The sequence below is a fragment of the Alexandromys fortis genome, unplaced genomic scaffold, assembly GCF_014885135.2.
Source record: "Alexandromys fortis isolate MF-2015 unplaced genomic scaffold, M_Fortis_MF-2015_v1.1 scaffold_18, whole genome shotgun sequence".
NCBI lineage: Eukaryota > Metazoa > Chordata > Mammalia > Rodentia > Cricetidae > Alexandromys > Alexandromys fortis.
Window position 1 is genome coordinate 8447370 of NW_026067897.1, and position 20224 is coordinate 8467593.

A 20224-nucleotide genomic window follows, 5' to 3' on the forward strand; every position below is an offset into this window, starting at 1 on the left:
GTGTGTCTATGTGAGAGAGGAGACCTAAATGTACACAAGACACATTTTATTTATCTATATATCCATAATCAAAATGCAACTTCATATACTGTTTTTAGTGTGCCTGCATTATTTTGACTGTAGAAAAATGCATGGAGTTTGTACTTGAAACATCATGGTGGCACTTTAAACATCCTGTATTTAAAAGCAATTTGGCCTTCCAACTTCCAGATTTGGGCTACACAGCCTGAAGTGCCACCAGTCTGAAGTAGTGCCGTCTTCAGAACTGGTAGCTAGCTCACCGTTCTGACTCAGAATATGTTGACGTGCTCCGGTGGGTGAGGGCACGTGCCAGTCAGCCTTGACTTAATCCCAGACATGCCTCGCAGGAGCTCCATAGCTCAGCATCTGGTCTAACTGCTCTGTCCTTTTCTATGCTCCTTTACAATATTCAAGTACTAATAATAATAATACCTAACTCTTGGTAGTCAGAAGATTAAATTAGTTAATGCATAGCAGCGGACATGTGTGCAGGTAGAAGGGACATGGTATATACCAAAAAACTGACAATGTTGATAACTGCATACATTTTATTGTGAAATGCTATTTCAGCCTTGGCTCCAAAGCGCTTCACGTTGGTACATTTGGAGGGAACACCATCCAGAACAGTAACATGAACACATTCAATTAGCCCACACTTTGGATAGACTAAAACCAAAACTTCAAAGCTTTAGCTGGCTGGAGGCTGCTGCCAGATTTAGAAAATGAGTTTGAGAAGATGAGATAGAAAGTAACACATTCTCAAATACGCATGGGCCGCCGAGCGTCTGATTCACTTCGCTACTTCTGTTCCGTTTAGTTTGTCAGAGTCAAAAAACTGTCCACGTTTTAAGTGGTTCTTTGGCATCTTAACTTTGAAAACATTTGCAAACAAACCAGAGGACTCAGAGCAGGCCACGCTGGAGAATTCTCCCACTGAGCTCTTTGTCAGGATTTGAGTTGTTGGATGTGTTGGGTGATTGGTGTTAGGGGAGCTCACCTGACCGATGGAGCGTCATCCTTTGGTAAGTTGCTAGGACTCAAGACTCCTGAACCCGTTGGCAGAGCAGCTGAGTGGCAAAGCTCTTCTCTCTGCTTGTGGTAACTCTGGATGGCACCAACAACCATGTCATTCGATAAAGGATTCTGTGACCTCGAGACAGGTGGTGTGCACAATACGAGATGTGTTTATACGGTGGTACACGAAGAAATCCTTTCAGTATTTGAGGTGAACCTGATGAGTGTTCCAGTGTCATTGGGGGGGGAGGGGCTTTTTTACCATTGATTCTTTGTTACTGAGTATAGCAGAGGCTCTGATGCATCTGTGGGGGCTTGTATAGCATTCTTAGAGGGCTAGTAACCCATAGGTGATAGATTAGCATTTCTCTGACTCATGGCTTTCTGTTCCTCTATCAGTTTGGTGGTATGTAAAAAGTTCCATGTTACCATTAACTTGTATTTCTATCAATGATCATTTCGTTTTGACAAGTGGATTCTCACATTTGAAAGTTCCTCTGTCTGAGAAGCCTGTCACTGAGCACATGTCTACACCTAGCTTTGAAGCTGATGATACTGGCCCATTTGATGATTACCTTAGGAAAAATCATACTTTAACTGAAGAGGAACACTTGCCTCATTTGCCAAGTGACTCAAGATAGACGCAGATTGAATGGAGCGGTTCAAAGCCAGCGTCACCAAGGGCCCTGTGCCACTGTCCATGCTATGGCTTATGTGGAAGTTTTGTACCAGGGCTGCCCTGTGAATACCCTCCTCCTCCTCTCTTCTTCCTAACTTGCAAATATAAGGGTCAATTTGTATGCACTGGTCTGTTTGTATTCGTTCTATGTATTTGAAAAATTTCAGGAAAAGAAATTTGATCATGGTACCTGTATGTTATTATTGGTTTTCTTTGTTATTCTTATACTCGGTTCTTCGCTGCGGTTATGGTGGCACATGCTTTCTTTGAATGCTACTATAAATTTAAAATGCTTTTCTAATCAAAAGGCTGTTAGAGTGAATCCAGTTTTAGTCCATTATGAAACTCTGCAGTTTTTCTTTCCTGAGAGCTGAACTCAGAATGCACGGAGCTGTGCCTCCTTGTATTTTCCATTATTTTTTTTTCTTTCGGAAAGCATGCCGTTCATTTAATACTTCATTACAGCCCAACTGCAGTATGTATACACGGCGTGCAAAATGAGCCATTTTGTTTTAAAACAGATTGCAGATGAAAGGGAACCATTCATTTCTTGCTTGCTTGCTGTAATTACTAGAGCACTAATTACTCCAAATCACTGACACACAGGGTCAGGAAAGATGACAACAGAAACATCAAAGGAAAGATGTGGCCCACTTACTATGACAGATTTTTTTCATATTCTCAGCCATGTTTTTTTTTTTTTTTTTAGTGGCTACTGTTTTCCAGTTTGATGGTGGGGAGGTGGGGGGGCGGAGAAAGAAACACACACACAAACACACACACACACACAGTCAAGATTGCTCAATGTTTACTATTATTTCATTCGCAGTTTGACGGTGAGAACATGTATATGAGCATGACAGAGCCGAGCCAGGACTATGTGCCAGCCAGCCAGGTGGGTTAATTAATCTTCTCTGCCTTGTTTCAAATTGTAATTAAACAAATTCAAAGAGTTGCATTGCAAATGAGTAGCACTATCAGTAACTGCCGCAATCAGGAATAATCATAATTTATAAACAAAGCGTTTAAGCCTTGTTTCCAGTTAATGAGATGGAGCTGATAAAACACCAGCTTTGGCATTTGTTGAAGGATGCTACCTTGCTTCCCCCTCCAGAATGGCGAGCAGCTGTTTTGCCAGCGTGAGCTTTCCCAAACAGTTGTGTTACCTTTAGGAAATAAAGTCGCTACAGGTGCAAGTTATTTGTGTTGCTGCCGGTGGATGAGTTTATCATTGGAAGCTACACACGCCACCAATAGCTTCAATTCTCAACTGTGTGGGACCTTCTTCAAGCGTGCATATTGTTCATCACTGAGGTATTATGGCTGCTGAGTCCTAGATGGCTGCTTTTAAGACTTTCGGGCGGGCTGGGGCGAGAGTGACTTTTAGGTCCCCGAGCACAAGCGTGATTGAAATCTTTCAAGGGCACCTTTGTGTCCATTTCCCTGGGAAAGGTTGACAAGGTATTTAATCATGAGAAGTGACAGCGAAAGTGGAACGTGAATGTAAATGGTTACATTTATAAAAGTAAATGCTTGGCTATTTATTTTTAGATACTTAAAACCGGGCCCTCTAATCCGGAGAGGGCAGTTAAAGCAAAATTATAACTGCCCTAGGGTGCCAGGATAGCGCAGAATATCAGAACACTATAAGCAAAAATAAACAGGTGAATAAATGAGAGTGGGGAGAGTTCACGGGAGCATCGCGTGGACATGAATCTATTTTTTTTTCTTCAATAGTAAAAATCACGTTTGCCGGGGATTTCATATACCAGTCACTGAAAGCATGAGCTCCCAGGTAGTAGTTTTCAGTGCCTATTTATTGGCTTGAGTTTGTTTGACCACGGAGAAGAGAGGGGGTGCAAAGGGCCTCCATACAGAAGCGTTTTCTCTCATGGTGGTTGTCAGGAAACGCAGTCTAGTGCACAGAGTAGGAGGGCTGCCTGTGAGTGAGTGTCTCCTGCTTCCCTAACAACAGGCGTGCACACCTCCATGAACTCAGCCTTTAGTTAGGAGTCATTATGACCACTGCACGTCCGACAGACATTCTGGACGCTCCACTATATGGTCCAACCATAGAGGGCATCGTGGTGTTCAGAGACCCAGACTCTGCCGACTCCCATGCTACCTAGGACATCGGTGCATGCACCTCTCTGAAAGGCAAGCTTCACATGCAGAATCCTTCCTTCCCTGAATTCCTGCCGCTAAGTACCCTCCAGGACCCATAGGTAGTTCTGAATAGGACTGTTTGATTAAAAAATGAAAAATGTTACTATTAATTTGCTTCTAACCATCAATCCCAAAACTGTACTGACAAGTTTAGTATTACTATTAGATTAAAGCAAGCCAGTACCATCTCTTTGGGCCTTTAGGGTTTTGAAGTGTGAAGGCTAATTGAATTTGTTTGAAACAGTAGAAACACAAACTCAATAAATGATTACTGTTATAAGGCAGCTGCTCGCTCGCAGAGAATCATTATGTCCGTCTTAAGGAGTTTTGGATAAAGAATGGCAACTTCAGAATATCTGCATCTTTTCAATTCAGCTCCTTAGAGTTCTAAATTTGACTACAGTGCAGAATATTAATTCCTTACTAAAATCAAACCACCAGCACTGTTTTTCATAATATTTTGGTCAGGAGTTCTTAAGACTATTTCCAATGAGGTGGTTGTTTATAATAAAGGAATAAAGAGATGCAAATAATTTTGTGCTTCCTAAAGATATGGCGGCTTAGTGAGCCAGCAGCAAGGTATTTCTGTGTAAACAATGCAGAATTATGCACATGCTTTGCTTTGTTTTACATTTGAGAATGAGTTGTTTTGAAAGCTAGACTAATGAAAGATAATACAAATGAACTTCACAAATTACCCGAGTCAAAAGGCCTTTGCTAAATTTTGCACTTAATATTCTTTTTGTTTCCTGCAATATACTGTGTTCAAGAATTCATTACCCGTAAATCAAGAACTGGGTTCTGTATAAAATAAACATTTAGAAAATAAAAATTCAAAAAATTAGGCATATAATTGAAATTTTCAGAGATTTATATCATGGTACAAGGAAATGGAAGGTTTTACAGATAAAATGAAAACATTTCTAAAATAATCAGATCAAAACAAAACATTGAAAATTATGAGAATATATTAGTGTATGAAAATAATGTCCCTCTAGTTATTTTAATCATTTCTGTAATTTTCTTTTTTAGAGAATAAATTTAATGAAACTTCAAAAAAAAAAAAGAATTCATTACCCGTTCTTTTGGGGGAATTTCAATCAAGGTATCCTTGAGGCAACATAAATAAGATCTCAGTCATCCTGGAGGAAAGCAAAGAGTTCTGTTCCGTTTCCTGCCTCACATCAAACAGCTGCACAGCTTAGTAATCCCGGACAACTCTCAAGGCAGCGCCCAACATTTTAATTCCTGTTCAGTTTTCAGCTCGGTGCCTGCTGTGGAACGTGCGGACTAGGTTGCTAAGTAGCAGCATATGGAACAGGGTTTTTGCTGCAATGCTTGTGCAAGCATACAGCATAATCCTTAACTTGAGAAGATTTTTATAGAAAGCCTAGGCTGGAACTGCTCCAGAAATGAAAGAACCCTGTAAAAATTAATGATATTCTTTTAGACAGTCTCAAAGGGCTCCTTGCCCTATCTGCCAAGTGCACTCCCTACCTCTTAAACTAGTGTATACAGACCCTTAAAATGTTTTGCATATGGTTTGGTAATTGATAGGCAGGTTTTAAATGGAATGCACCAGGATAATAAGACTGACGAGTATGTAATAAAAGCCCAGAACACCGCCATTGCAGCCGGACACCATGCTTGCAAAACTGACTGTTGTCTGCTCTAGTAGGTGTAGCAGTTCTGGGCACTCAGGCTATTCACCTTGTTTTAACCTGGAATATAATCATCTGACTCCAGGCAGTGCCCTATCTCTTTTCGTAAGTTTCTGAACCCTGTCTGAAGGGACCACGTTGCTAGATAGTGCATGACCTTGCAGGATCAGGGTTGTCCAGTTTGAGAGAAGGTGCGAAGAGACTATAGGAGAGCCAGATGAGAAGGGGACAGAAGTCCCTCAGAGGCCTCAGCCTTCTTGCCACCCCTGAGTGAGACAACGGAGTTAGACTAAGATACCAGAGTGGGCATGTAGAGAGAACAAGTCAGGAGATGGAGCTTGAAGACCATCGTTAACATCCTTGAGATCTCCCGAGTGGGTGGATGCTATTCTTGCCACACACATAGATAAGGGCTCCTCTGTGATGGTGGCCACACTTATCCTTGCAACCATTTTTATGTATATGAGCCCCATATCTTGCTGCATATCTTAAATAGATATAACAATATCTATTTAGAATTTATCTAGACTACTATGCCAGAAAGCATAGCATGGCGTTGGGGAGCTGAGCTTCCTGCCTGAACAGGATTTCCATCAGAACCTTCCATCAGGCTTCTCCGCTCCACCCTCTGTGGAGCCCTGCTTACCGCTCACCATGTTAAGCTCTTCTCTCTGGCTCCCAGCAGCAGTGCAGCGCCTTCCATTGCTTCTCAGATGTGTCTTAAGATGCCAGTGACCTTCTGAATTAAGGACATCACAGGGATGAGTATCATCTGGTTTTCTTCATCAGTGCTCTCTGTGGCCCCTGAGATAGCTTATTCTTGGGTATATCTCATGGCTTCCCGTTCTTTCTTCTTCTGCAATAACAGGAATCTTTGTCACAGCAACTTGTTGCTGTTTGTAATTAACAATCCCATAGCCCTGTGGCCACTTGACTCTCCAAGTTCATCTTTGCACCAATGTTTTCTCACACCTATTCTCAGAATGATGTTCTAAACTTTGCAGACACGCCAATGAATATTTTGTAATTTATGCTTTCCCGATGAGAAAACACTGTAGATCAGAGTATAAATGAGGTATGGCAAAAAGAGCATAGAAAGGGTAGTAGTGTTTTTAAGAGTATTTTTAAAGAAAAAAAATTTTTAACATGGGCCATAAAACGTCCATGATTGTGTCATAAATTTGAACTAAAGATTAAACCGATTGCTTTTAGATTGGTTCCTTTTGGAAATTTTTCTGAAGTAAACTTGACTTTTTGACCACTGGCCCAATAAAATGATGAAGCTGCATGCATCGAGTAATCTAGTTAGCCCAACAGAGTCTGGCATCTTAGCAAACACAGACTAGTTACTCAAACCAGTCCTCAATTCCACATCCACGTGATTACCTTGCGGTCCCCGAGGTATTCATTACAGACAAAATTGCTCCTGTTGCCTCGCATACAAGCTGAGTTTTCAATGGGAAATGAAAGGATGCCTGGAAAAATAGGCCACCTAATTAAGTTAAACTACTCTAGCATTTGGCTTGACATCTTCATTACTCAAAATTTAAAAGATGCCTCACTTGAACACACAAGTTACTATTGTTTATGTTGTTTTCTTCCTAAATTGGCTTCTTACATGAAAGTCTGTTTCTCTTCATTATATCTTGAAATAGCTCACATATTTCTTCCACTTTATGAAAATGTCTTAATGGTTGTGTGGATACTGAATACCGGCACCATACAAACAGATACCATTGAACTCACGCTCATTAAAGGTGCACCAGTTGTGTATTTTCTGGAACACTTATGCGCCAGCATGGTTAAACTTAAATTTATCGTCATTATTAATTACAATTTTACTTCATGATTACTTTGCAGACTGTTGGCTCTGTTAATTACAAATGACGATCCATGTGTGAAATACAAATTTCTTAAAAATGTAAATAGACCGTAAAATGGAGACTGAGCGCCATTTGTCCCAGGGAAGGGTTGTGTTTCAACCCTGCCAGCAGAGCTATTTCGGGAACATTTTAAAACATAAACACATGTGAAGCTCACCATCCCCTGATTGCCAGTTTCTACTCATTGACACTAATGAGGCTGCTGACAGGTTAAATGTTGTGTATCATATACATTTCCAAGCGGTGGGATTTGTGAATATAAGACTCATTTTTTACTTTCAGAAAATGAATGTTTGTTGCTGGGCATGCTGCAGCATTTCATTATAATTGTCTAATAGTCTGTTTTTTCAGGCATTAGGGAAATGCATCTCAAGTGATAAAAATTATGAAAACATGTGAATGGAACCGCATTAGTGGTAAAAACAGATCTCGGAAATGCCAGGCTCCATTTGGAACTAGGTTGGCTCCATGGGGGGGGGGGACCTCCAGAGACTGGAAGCCATGCAGGCAATGGGGGGAGACCTGTGCGATAGAACACAGCTGACCATCACACAAAGAATAGTTTGAAACTAATTCTTTGCCTTGTTCACAATTATACTTTGAATTTCCTTTTTTATAACACCTCGATGAGCCTGACCTTTTTGTGTTCAAATGTGTGTTTATAGCACATTATTTTGGATCAGTCCTAATAAACTTGTCACCAAAGAATGCCTAAAAACATAGTGGCATTTCAGTCTCCGAACACTAGTGTTGAGTCATGATGCCTGTGTGTGCCAACTGTTTCCAAGGCAATTAAAGTTTGTTCTAAACGATTACCAAAACCTTAATATGTCAAGTAGGAAAGATTATGTTCATGTTAGTAAAAGAACAATGCCAAGGCCTGAGGGATTTTTTTCCACTCACCCCAGATCTCTGGTTCTTTCTGTTGTCACCTCACCTGCCACCCCAAACACCTTTCAGAAGTGTCAAGTTTCCCTCAGTGGTTTCAGTTCCTGGGTTTGGAAACACAACCAGCTACACTTCCCAGAAGCTCAAAGAGGTTTCACTTTAATTTTGATTTATTTCTGTATTTTTTTCTCTGCTTCATCTCATCTGAAGGTCCAGTTTATTAATCTGACCTCAGCTCCTCTAGTCCTAGCTCCTGGATTCTCGGGGTATGCTCAGGTCGACCCCATTTTCTAGATTCACACAGGCTTTGCATCCTGGTTTCTTCTAACTAAGCTTTGTTCTTACACCCCAGTGCCAGCAGAGGTCTGCCCTGGCTCCATACCCAACTCTGCTTTGATTGGTGACATTGGTCTTGCCGGGGAAGGCCTTGCTTTGAACCTCTTTGCTGCTGCCTGTTCAGGCCTGGGTCCACATCACGGTCCTCCCTCAGCACATTTGAACAGAAAGATCTGATCAGCATGCCCTCTGGTCTGTGTAATCTGCACATAGCAACACTTTAACATTCTGGCACTACACAATTCCCCTTCCATTGCCTTCTGTGATCACCTAGTTTGACATTTCAAGCATATGGCCTTTACAGGGGACTTGGGTTTCCTATTCTGCTTTCCAGTTTGCTCCTTCCTACAGACTGTTTTCTGATTTATTTTTTGTAGTTCAACTTGCTCTTTGCAGAATATCTTTAACATCATAGTCGTATTAAGCATTCAATAAAAGTCTCTATACTCAATGAGCATGAATTATCTATATTTAACAAGGTTCTAAAAATTAATGAGCAAAACTAAAATAAATGTTATGCTTTCTGCCCCAAAATTTTATTTTGATAACTATTGGTTGAAAAATTAGTAGATTGTGTGTTTTTAAATGAAGATGATTTATGGCTATTGTCTAGCATGTGAAGAAAGAAAAAAATTGTTTTCAGGATCGTTGGCTTGGGCACATCAATGGCACTGTTGGACAATTCTTACTGAGTGTTAAGATGATTTATGTAACAGACCAAGGCTTTCTACAGCAATACATTTTAGTCCCAAGCTATCAACCCTTGTTCATGCAGACACAAAGGAATCAGAAAAAGATCTAACTCTGGAGGTCTTCTCAAAAGAAATTAGAGATTGAACTGATGCTGTTCAAAGCCTTTGGGGAAAATCACCTCTGCATTGCAGGGTTTGAACTTCAGAATGTGTACGGAGAATGGTGGCGGGGGTGTTGAGTTTAGTTTTGGTTTTTGGATTCTTTTTTTTTTTTTTCAGCTAAATTTCTCAGCTCACTTTGCTTTCCATTGAGTTGTCTGAATCCTGCAGTGAGAATACTCAATAACAGAAGATAAAACATGTTTAAACATCGGCATTTTTCTGCCCTTGACTTTCAGGAATTACGTTACAGATTAAAAATTAAGGCATCCTGGATGTGTTTGATGGCAGTAGTATTTATTTATCTTTCAAATAACATTTTATATGAGAACCATATTTTACAGCCCTCTAACTACAGCCATATTTTTGGTGTTTGCATGGCTGCATGAGTCCATCACATAATTTAAAGATGTGTACAAGATGCTATCTTTTGAATTCTTCTGAGTTATGGGACTTCTTGTCACCAGAGATTGAGTGCTATGCATAATGATTGCAATATGTGGTCGGGACCCACAAAATAGAGTGCCCCACTGGTGGAGATTAGATTTTTGGAAAGAGAAGAAAAGACAAAAAAAAAAACCTGCAAGAAACTCTTTATTATTTGTTTCTGGTCGGCATGGATTAACTCTCACTGGATGATATGAAAACCTGAAGTCTCTATGGCACAAAATAAAGTCAGCGTAATCAACATTCCACTTGCAGATGCAGTGATGTGGAATGGGAGGACCAAATAAAGACCAGGCTGGAGAAAAGGAAATGTGTGCTGCAGACGGGGAAAATAATGTAAACAGGATACTCAGGGCATGGGATATGTAAAGCAGGGTGACTCACGAAGTCAGTACCGATGCACTTAAACAGTCAGGAGATTGAGACCTTCCAGAACTTAGGTGAGAACTCCCTTTTCCTGTTGCACCGCAACAGGGCCTGGAGAACGCTGCTCATGAGGTTGGCTTTAGTCAAATGGCTAAAATGTCCCCCACAAGCAGATCCATCCAAAGCTGAGCAGAATGTTCCCTGGATTTTTCCTAACCCTGGTCTCTTTGGTTGTAGGCTTAGATAGAATTGAACCCTTTCCTTAGCAATTTGCCTCTTTGCCAAAAATTGCCCCCTGGAGACCCCCGACACACACCCCAAATCCAAGGACACAACCAGGAGGCTGGCAATACATTGTTTGTGCATGGTCGGCATGGTTGTTTGGGCTCACAAAGGCTTCCACGTTTGGCCTGGATGGGAACGCGGCAGTTCCAAGGTGCATGGCTGCGGGGCTCCTTAAGGAACAAAGTTGTTGGTCTTTCCCCAGTTAGTCGGTCCCATCATTTCAGTTTTCCTTGCGCTCTCTCTGCCCCCTATGACTTTATTCTTTGATTTAAACACATGCTGTAGGGACTGGATAGACGCCCCAGTTGGGCAAGGGCTCGCCACACAAGCATGAGGGCGTGAGTTCAATACCCAGTCCCTATGAAGGCCAGGTGAAGGTCCCTATGCCTATATTCCTAGAGCTGAGAAGATGGAGCCAGGAGAATCATGGGAGCTCCCTGGCCGAACAGCCAGCTCCCATAGGCAAGCTCTAAGTTTAGTGAGAGACCTTGTTTCCAAAACTAAGGTGGTGGGGCTGTCCCAGAGGACCCAGGATCAGTTCCTGACACCCACATGATGGATAGCAAGCATCTGTAACTCTGGTCCCAAGTTACCTGATGCCCTCTTCTGGCCTCCTCTGGCAATGCTGACACGTGCTGCACGGACATATGTGCAGCTGAAACACCCATACATATCAACTAAAAATAGTAAAATTTTTAAGCAGGAAGATTGAAGAAAACACCCAACATTTATCTATGGCCTGTACTAACACACACACACACACACATATGCACTCACACACACACACACATGCACATATACTGCACATGCACATGCCCTATGCACACAAACATGAGCCTACATCATAGACCCATATATGTTACTGGTGTGCATACACACATGCAAGCACACACATGACAATAAAGACATGCAATCTAATTCCATTCGACTAAGTGTGAAACTCGATTTTGGCTCTTTGTTTAAATACACTAATATTTGTTGAAAAACAAATGGAGAAATATACATTTCTCCATTATCAGGTCTTATCAGTGTCAAATAGATAGCAAGGCCTATATAATCTCAGTGTGTTAAACATCCAGCCCCCAAAAGACTGTCTAGAAGTATTATTATTATAGTATATTGTTATTAGACATTCAGACATGACCCAGTCTAAGACACTTACAAATTTATTTAGCAACAGCCCCTTTCCAGGCACATTTTATCTGGAGAACATAAACTATTGGGCTTTTAATGTATGTTTTAAATGCTCCTAAAATCTCTATGAACTGAGTTTCAAAATAGGCTCAAGAGGACTACAAAACTTGCTTCAGACACCAAACTCCTGAGTACTTAAAGACCCTAGATGCAGACTTAACTGTTGAACTCCATAGCTGCAAGACTTTCCAACAGGTTGTGACTCTTTTTGGTCACTAAAGGAATCATTACCATACGCAACCCATCCACATCTCATCAGAGAATGAGGTGGCACTTTCTGGGTGAAATATGCAGATACCACCTTTACAGGTTTTTGGGGGTGTGGGGAGAAGCAGGGAGGAGACCAGAGAAAAATGTAGAGCTCAATAAAATAAAAAAAGAAAGTGATTTGCAATAGCCATGGATCCTGGCTATTTGCAACTACAAACATACTCTCTTGAAGAGGAGAACATTTTAAAGTTGCTACTTTAATGCCTCAAACAATCCCCTTGAAGCCTAGTTCACTTGTTTTTCCAGAATTAACCGAGCCCTTCTAGTATGCCCTGTCCCAGCCCACGCTCAATGCTGCTTGGATTCTGCAGAACACCATGAGGCTCAGCACCTGTACTGCCATGGGAGCTCCTTGTGTCTGTGAGCAGTGAAGAGCCTGCAATCAAGAGAGCTCTGAGTTCTTTTGCGTCACTGGATCATGGCAAATGTGCTTAGATTAGTCTATTTGCATGCCTGTTTCCAAATTACCTTTCATCAGGGCGAATTTCAACAGGAAAATGGAAAGTATAGGAATGCATTTTACCTCGCTGTCCCTGAGTACTTCCTTCTATTTATGGAGGTGGTGATCAGTGGCTTCCGTACTTGCTGGGAGCAGGGGAGGCAAATGGTTTAGATTCTGGCCTCTGATATGAGATTATAGATGCTAACCAAAAAGTCAGTACCACTTTGAAACTTCATACCTATCTTTCTCTGCATTCTGCCCGAGGGAGCCTCCTAGAACATAGGATAAACTCTAAGGTAACCTCTATGTCAAGCTATGTTTAAAAAGTAGCATTGTTGCCTTATAGGAATATGGAGACCTTAGAACGGATCACATGATCATTGTTCCTGTGAGGGTTGATTGCTTAGAATCCAGGCCACAATGGGAGGGGAAAACTAAGTGGGAAACAGAAAGGGACCATATTGGTGAGTAAGTACTACATCTGGTCCTGTGTGCACAGGATGGCCTTACCTTAGTCTTACCAAGCTGGTCGTTCTGGAATGTTCAGTTGCTGTGATCAGAATTCTCACTCCTTTCAGCAGACTCTGAGGATGGGGCTCAGACTTTCCATGACCTGACCTCAGGCTCCCTAGCTGTCATCCCAGGCGCCCTCACGACACTGAGAGAATTAGCTGCCAACAGTTCTGAGAGCCAGAGTTCATAAACTGTGTTATGAATTGTTTATGTTCTCTGGGATGGGAAAGAAGTCACTTCCAGGCCAGGTCATGGGACACTCAGACACTAGACCCTGAAGTCACAGGAAAATGCCCTCAGACTCCTCTGCCCAGCCTCCCTTGGGCTGTTGCAGCCATCACTCTTCTCACAGGACAGTTTGACTGTTGGGCACGGTGTGAGTTGACTGTTGACCTCTGTGCTATGAACTGGGCAGGGCAGTCTTGGGTACAGAAGGTAATTATTTAAGCCTGGGAAATAACTGAAAGCTTCGTGCTTTGAAACACAGAGTTTCACACTCATTCATTCATGAATGCATGCATTTGGTGATCTTCTTTTTTTATTCATTCAACAAATGCTAAATACCAATCCTAACAAGCACTCTCACGAATAAGAATTGAATCACGGGGGCTGGAGAGATGGCTCAGCGGTTAAGAGCATTGCCTGCTCTACCAAAGGTCCTGAGTTCAATTCCCAGCAACCACATGGTGGCTCACAACCATCTGTAATGAGGTCTGGTGCCCTCTTCTGGTTTGCAGACATACACGCAGACAGAATATTGTATACATAATAATTAAATAAATATTTTTAAAAAAGAATTTAATCACACCCTATTGTGCTGTGTCCCTCCAAACTGGATGTAACAGAAAGCTCACTTGTTAACACACCCCCAAGTAAGGTCTGGAATCAGAGTTCCCTGCCTTGTCTTGGAAGCCAGCGCTGGAGATTCATTTCCATGTTCAAAAAAAAAAAAAATCCGTCTGCCGTTGCACTTCTAAAAACTCCTGGTACGTTTTGACGCTCAAAGAATTACAATGGTACTTTTATAGGGCATCAGTTACTCTCTAATAGGCTCGTGGCAAATAACCACATCATGGATTCAGATGTAAGAGACAGAACTGCTAAGTAACCTTACGTTGTTAAAATTCTTGACCCACATAACTACGCATTACCAGTTAAGTTGTGGAGTCTGCGGCTTTGGCATATAATTGTACGGATTAAATAACCTTAATGTGTAATTACATGAAAATAAACCATGTAGCTTAGCTAAATTGAAGTGCAATTGTTATCACCGAGTGTAAGTCGATACCAATTAAACCTTCCCTGCAAACTCCACAAATTAAGATTTAACTACTGAAGAAACTCTAGAATGTAAAGTCACGGTACACCCTGGCTGAAATATCCCTGAGTATTTTTGGAGGGTTAATGGCACTTCTGAAATTAAAACCAGCTTTCTGCCTTAGTGCTGTGTTAGTTTTGCCTTATGGAGGAAAGTTTCAAACAGGCACCGATTTACGTCTTAAACGCAGTGCAGCAAAACCTCAGGATCTGCAATGCCGGCGGAGAGAGAGATTGTGAATTCTTGAGCTTATGTCAAGCAAATAGTTCATCTTGGTGGGTAGGATTTAAGACAAGGAAGAGTAAGCTGGTGGCGGTCATAATTCTGAAAGTGTGGACAGTTTGTGTAACAAAGGTGTTTTGCATCATTCGGTCAGATAAAATGGTAACAATTAGCAGTGGAGCTCAGGGACCGCAGTCTCTCATCTGCAGAACCCTGGGTTGGATCCCAACAAAGAGAGAGAAAGGAGGGATAAAATGGCTTCTTTCCTTTTTCATTCTTCCCACACGGACTAAGTCAGTCACCAAAGAGTTTCTGGACTCCCGTTTCCTCATCATCAAAAGGAGGAACAAGAGCCACACAGAGAAGGTGGTTCTAAGGCTTTCATGAAGTCAGGACAGTGAAAGGGCCTTTGCCGTACTTTATGTGACGCAGCAGTAGTGAAATGCACAGATTTCTTTCTTCTTCGTGGGTCTTTTCGTATCTTAGACTGAACACTCCTACAAGGAGCCGTGAGCTGGGGTCTGCATTTCCAGGTAACCAAACTTATAATATTGACACAGGGCACTAAATTGTTTTTGAGACATAAAAAAAATTACACTACTAATGAAAGACTTTAGTAAGGGTCACTAAACTTTTAGAACTGGTGGTATGGTTTGGTTTTGTTTTTCTTTTGTTTTGTTTTGTTTTTTGTTTTGTTTTGTTTTGTTTTGTTTTGTTTTTAAAGCAGACTGTTGTATATTTAAGAAAAAGTATCTGTGAAGAGGCTGCAAACATTCCCATCACGGCCTTTGGATGATACCTGCACATTCTTCTTCATGAGCACCTCCAGACTCCAGATGTTCCAAGTAGCTCTTCGTCTAATTGTGCCTTCTGACGGCACCTAAGCAAATACATCAGAACTTGTTCAACATTTAGCAAGTGCAAGTTGAAGATTTTCTTTCTGTTAGACAAACAGACGCCATCTGGAAAACATAACCCCAGGCATTTGGACAGGGAGGCATAAAGCTTATTGGATGAACACCCAATGAACACAGAACACTACTTTCTTTGGCTCCTCCACTCTGCCTGCGCGTTTCAAATCTTACACACTGTAGCAGGCGCTGTACAGTTAGACAAGAGAATCTTTGTTACCCACGCACACCAACCTTGAAGGCCCCTGGAATATGAAAGATTGACTTGTAAGAATTATCCGGGCCAGACTGTTTCCTTTCCTATTATGACACCTGTTTAACAAAATAAGTTCTTTCTGACCCTGTATATTGATGTTAATAGCTAACAATGTTTATTCAGCTCCCTCTCCCATTTTCAACTTTTCCCATATTCTCTTCTTAAGCAGGCTTGTCTTCATATACCCTCTCTCTTCCTCTTCAATCTCTTCCTGTTTCCAAGCTACGTCATAAAAGAGCAATCTCTGGTGTGTTAATGTTATTTATCTTACTGATTAAATTTTATTTCACAATCATTATTATATAGTATTAATACTGTTTGTGTCTTTCACAGTGGAAGGGGATGAATTTAAATGGTTGCAGTGTTATCGGCCTTTAGGAGAAAAATCAAATAAATGTTCACAGAGGTCGTGAGAACAAATCTTCACGTTTATTTTGATGGTAAAAAGTTAGTGGCAAAGTTAGCATCTAATAGCATTTTAAAACTGTAACAAACTTTCAATGAATACACCCTTAGGCACAGACTTAGCTTACTTCTTAACTAACAACTTCTTTTTTTTTTTTTTAATTATAAGCTGTTAGGTTTTTCACACTGAAAAGCAACTGCCCCAGACTTCTGGAATTCATTTTTACTACATCCCATAATCTTAGCAGTAGGGAGTCTAATGAAACATGTTTGATCAAACCGTTTTATAAATTGCCACAATTCTCAAGGGGAAAAAAAAGGTATTCAGTTAGATTAATACTCTAAAAAATTTGAATGGAATCATTGAAATCTGGTTGAGTTCAACTTCCTAGGAAAACAAAGCCACATAACAGAGGCAGGTTTTAGACCAAAAGAGGATGTCTCAGGAGCAGAGGATGTAACACTGGCATCTTCGTCCATACATAAGAGACACAAAGCACCAGGGTGATCCCAATGTTTGAATATCTTAGCCAAATCTGTAATGCTTCTGGTAGGTATCACCAGAGGGCCACTGTGCCCCTGCGCTTGACAGTAGTGACCAAGTGGATGCTAACAGCCATCTGTGTAACTCCTGTCTTTCAGTCCTACCCTGGCCCAAGTCTGGAAAGTGAAGACTTTAACATTCCACCCATTACACCTCCTTCCCTTCCCGACCACTCTCTGGTGCACCTGAATGAGGTGGAGTCGGGGTACCACTCACTCTGTCACCCCATGAACCACAACGGCCTGCTCCCGTTCCATCCGCAAAACATGGACCTGCCAGAGATCACCGTGTCCAACATGCTGGGCCAGGACGGCACACTGCTCACCAACTCCATCTCTGTGGTAAGAATGGGCGTGTCTAACTGTGCTGGGCTTGGATGGCACAGGAAATGCAAGGGAAAGCTCCATGCAAGGGTCTTTAAATCGTGTTAAGGGCCTTCTAAAACCAGGGAGAGGTTTGAGCTACAGCAATGGTCTCTGTAGATCCTGCAAATTTCTAAAGTCATTTTTTTAATTATTTTTGCATTGAAATCAGTGAATTACTTGTGTAATCTCTCATATTTGTCAAGGTTCCAAATACTGTTGATGATGCTGTTAGGAAAAAATGGCTTGCAAGATTCCAGATAAAAGGTCACTATTGGCAGTATCGCTTCTGGGCTCATGTTGGGTTCCTAGCAACAAGTGAGATGCCTGCATCCTCTGGGCAGTGCCCGATGTCAGCCTCAATTTTGTTATTTGCTCTCTGAGGTTCTGCACGTTTGCTTTGAAGAGTAGCAAGGAAGCAGTTGTTTTGTTTCTGCTTTGGAAGTGGAATTCTATTGATTGAATGCTCTCCATCAAGATGACTCAGCCAGCGGGGCATTCTGTTACTTTAAAGTGTCCAAAGATGAAAATCTTACCCTCTAGAAATTAGCAAAAGGTCGAGTTCCCAGGCCCTCCTGTGAAGTCCGGACTTCCATATTTCTAAGGAGCATCTCATAATTGAGAAACACTGGCTTATCAAAAAGACCTCATTCTGATTTTTAATGTCGTCTACAAACATAATTTTGGTCTAAGCTCCAAGAAGTGGGAACAAGGGAGGTCATTGGTGTTGCAGGCTGGGGAGAACAGGACGGGCACCAAGCCTACCTCATAGGTTAACAGTGACGTTTCATTCATGTTCCTGGGCTTTCGTTGGTTGACCAGTTAGCAATCCAGTTGTCACTCTCCTGTCAACACAGGGTCACAAGGAACAAGCTGAGAACACTGTTTCTGAGTTCTTAAAGAGTGTTCCCTACCACAGGTCCCCCATGTGTGTAGAAATGGCTTTGTGTTGTGTGGCTTCACGGGAATTCTTCTGGTAAACATTGAGTGTAAGGGGATTGGGATGGCTGACAGGATAGTCGAAGGAAACCCCAACAGGGCTTTTCTGGAAAACCTAACACCACACAGTGGACAGGACTGAATCCGGCCTCTATAGACACAGCCAAGAGGGGAAAACTCATTTGTGGTATTATCAGAAGTGAGAAACATTACCATCACCAGACTGTCTACATGATATTCCTCCTAAAAATTGAAGTTGGATACTTAAAAATGCACGCATATATGTAAATCTGAAGAAATGTGTGCCAACATAATCATCATCTTTTAAAAAATTTAAGTATGGACTAATTTATTTTTATGAGTCTACGTGTTTCCCTCCATAAATGTCTGTATCTCATGTGTATGAAATCCCCAAGGAGGCCAGAAGAGGGCATGAGATCCCCTGTGCCTGGAGTTATAGGAACATTTTTATTTCTTTTGATTTTATAATCTTGACATAGATTGCATGTACCTGGTGGTCACTGCCTTATGAAGTATTGATCTAGTAAGTGGTTGCAGGGGAAACCTGGAAGAACTTTGCTGGGATAACAGTGAGGACAGAGATGGGGTGAGGGCCAGGACGCCATGACTGCTTCATCCCCAAGTAGATATGGATCTCAAGATGAACAGCTCCTTTAAGCCCCCATTTTAATTATTAAAAAAAAAAAAAAAACAAGGATCACTTTCTTTGGAAAAGACCAGATGTTAAGCTTCCTGCTCACACATCATCATACTTCCTGACAAGAACCAAAAAACTCTTTCCTAGGAATGTAGCCCCGGCCCATAGGGTCACAGCCCACCACACAGTTCAGCATCACGCAGGGGCATGTGCTCAACTGTGGATCACAGAGGACCTCCACCCACACCTACCCAAAGTCCATGCAGCAGCTAGAAAATTCACGGGAAAAATAAACGACAAAAGCACGCATACAATTCAACATCACACATGTGAACACACATTGATTGCAGAGCATCACAGAGACCCCCGTGTGGTCCACAAACATCATGTGCCAGCTCGAAAATTCACTTTAAAATCAAGCAAAGCAGCCACAGAACTTCAGTGAGGTTTCCATGCCTGGAAAGGTGTTCACGCGTAAGGGGAGCTTGGGTTAAGGACACAATAGCTGCAGGGCTCAGATGCCATGTGCTCAACAAGCCTGTTCCTGTGAGATTCTTTCAGAAGGGTTAAAAAAATGTGTGGAAGAGGGGAAAAAATTCAGAGTGAAAATCCTAGAAATTGTGATGTTACTTTGGAGATCGCTCAAGATCTCCTCCAACAGCGACACAGCTGATAAGAGCCAACATGTGCAGATTCTCAGGGAGGAATTTGCTATGAGTTTTGGAAATCTGATGACTGGGAGCCACACAAGGCGGTTTAGAGAAGAATCAACTAGCCCCAACTGTATCTTACAGATGTAAGTTCACGGAACCTGATGCTCTTACAGCCGTGATCCCAACTTTGTATTAGCGTTTTTCCCATTCCAGAACTTTAGTATTTGAATGAAGGAAGGAGACGGAAATACTTTAGTTCTTATTCAGAAATTGTATATATTTTAGATATTGTGATGCTCACTGTAAATACATTAATATATATCATAAACATTACTGTTTGAAATGTTATAATGCATAATCTTTAGTGAGAGCGTATCTTAAAGTTAAATTTTTCTCGTTATATATTTTGTTTCTAATTGCTACTGGCAACAGAAGTGCCAGTCTCGCTGTTAATAAGAGTTTCCTACAGTTATCTAACATGTTAGACACAAAACATTTAGTTCATAGCTAAAAATATATATCTGTAGGAAGCATTAGTGTGCCGGTTTTACCAATAAAAAGTGGGGGCTTTGAGTTCTTCAGGGGGTTCTCAATGGCTCAGCTGATAAAGATTCTTGGTTCATCTTCTGGGAAAGTGGGGACAATGGGTCTTACCTTGTGGGGTTAAAGGAGTCTGACAGATTGCTGGGACCACTCACCGGCGGGCAACACTTAGGATGTAAGCACTGCTTAGATAAAATGGTTTTCCCAAGTATCTGCCCATGTGACTCTTTCAGGGCAGTTAAAAAGTTAGAGTGAAGACTTTTCTAAGAGTTATTTATACTTTGATCCTGAATCTTCTTCTGTCAAAAAGACAGAAGCAAGCCGGCTGTTCACTAAAGGCGTCTTCCCTTGCTTGGAGTACCCTTGTACATCACTGCAATAACATCGCTATCCTTGA

The 20224-nt window shown here is 41.5% G+C and overlaps 1 protein-coding gene across 1 annotated transcript in view; it reads left to right on the top strand.

Moving 5' to 3' along the window:
- Tox (thymocyte selection associated high mobility group box) overlaps positions 1 to 20224 on the top strand; it is a 273143-nt gene that overhangs the window by 143429 nt on the left and 109490 nt on the right. The window contains exons 2-3 of the mRNA XM_050119253.1: positions 2544 to 2609; positions 16771 to 17013. Coding sequence (XP_049975210.1) covers positions 2544 to 2609; positions 16771 to 17013 — 309 coding nt within the window. The remainder of the gene's footprint in view (positions 1 to 2543; positions 2610 to 16770; positions 17014 to 20224) is intronic.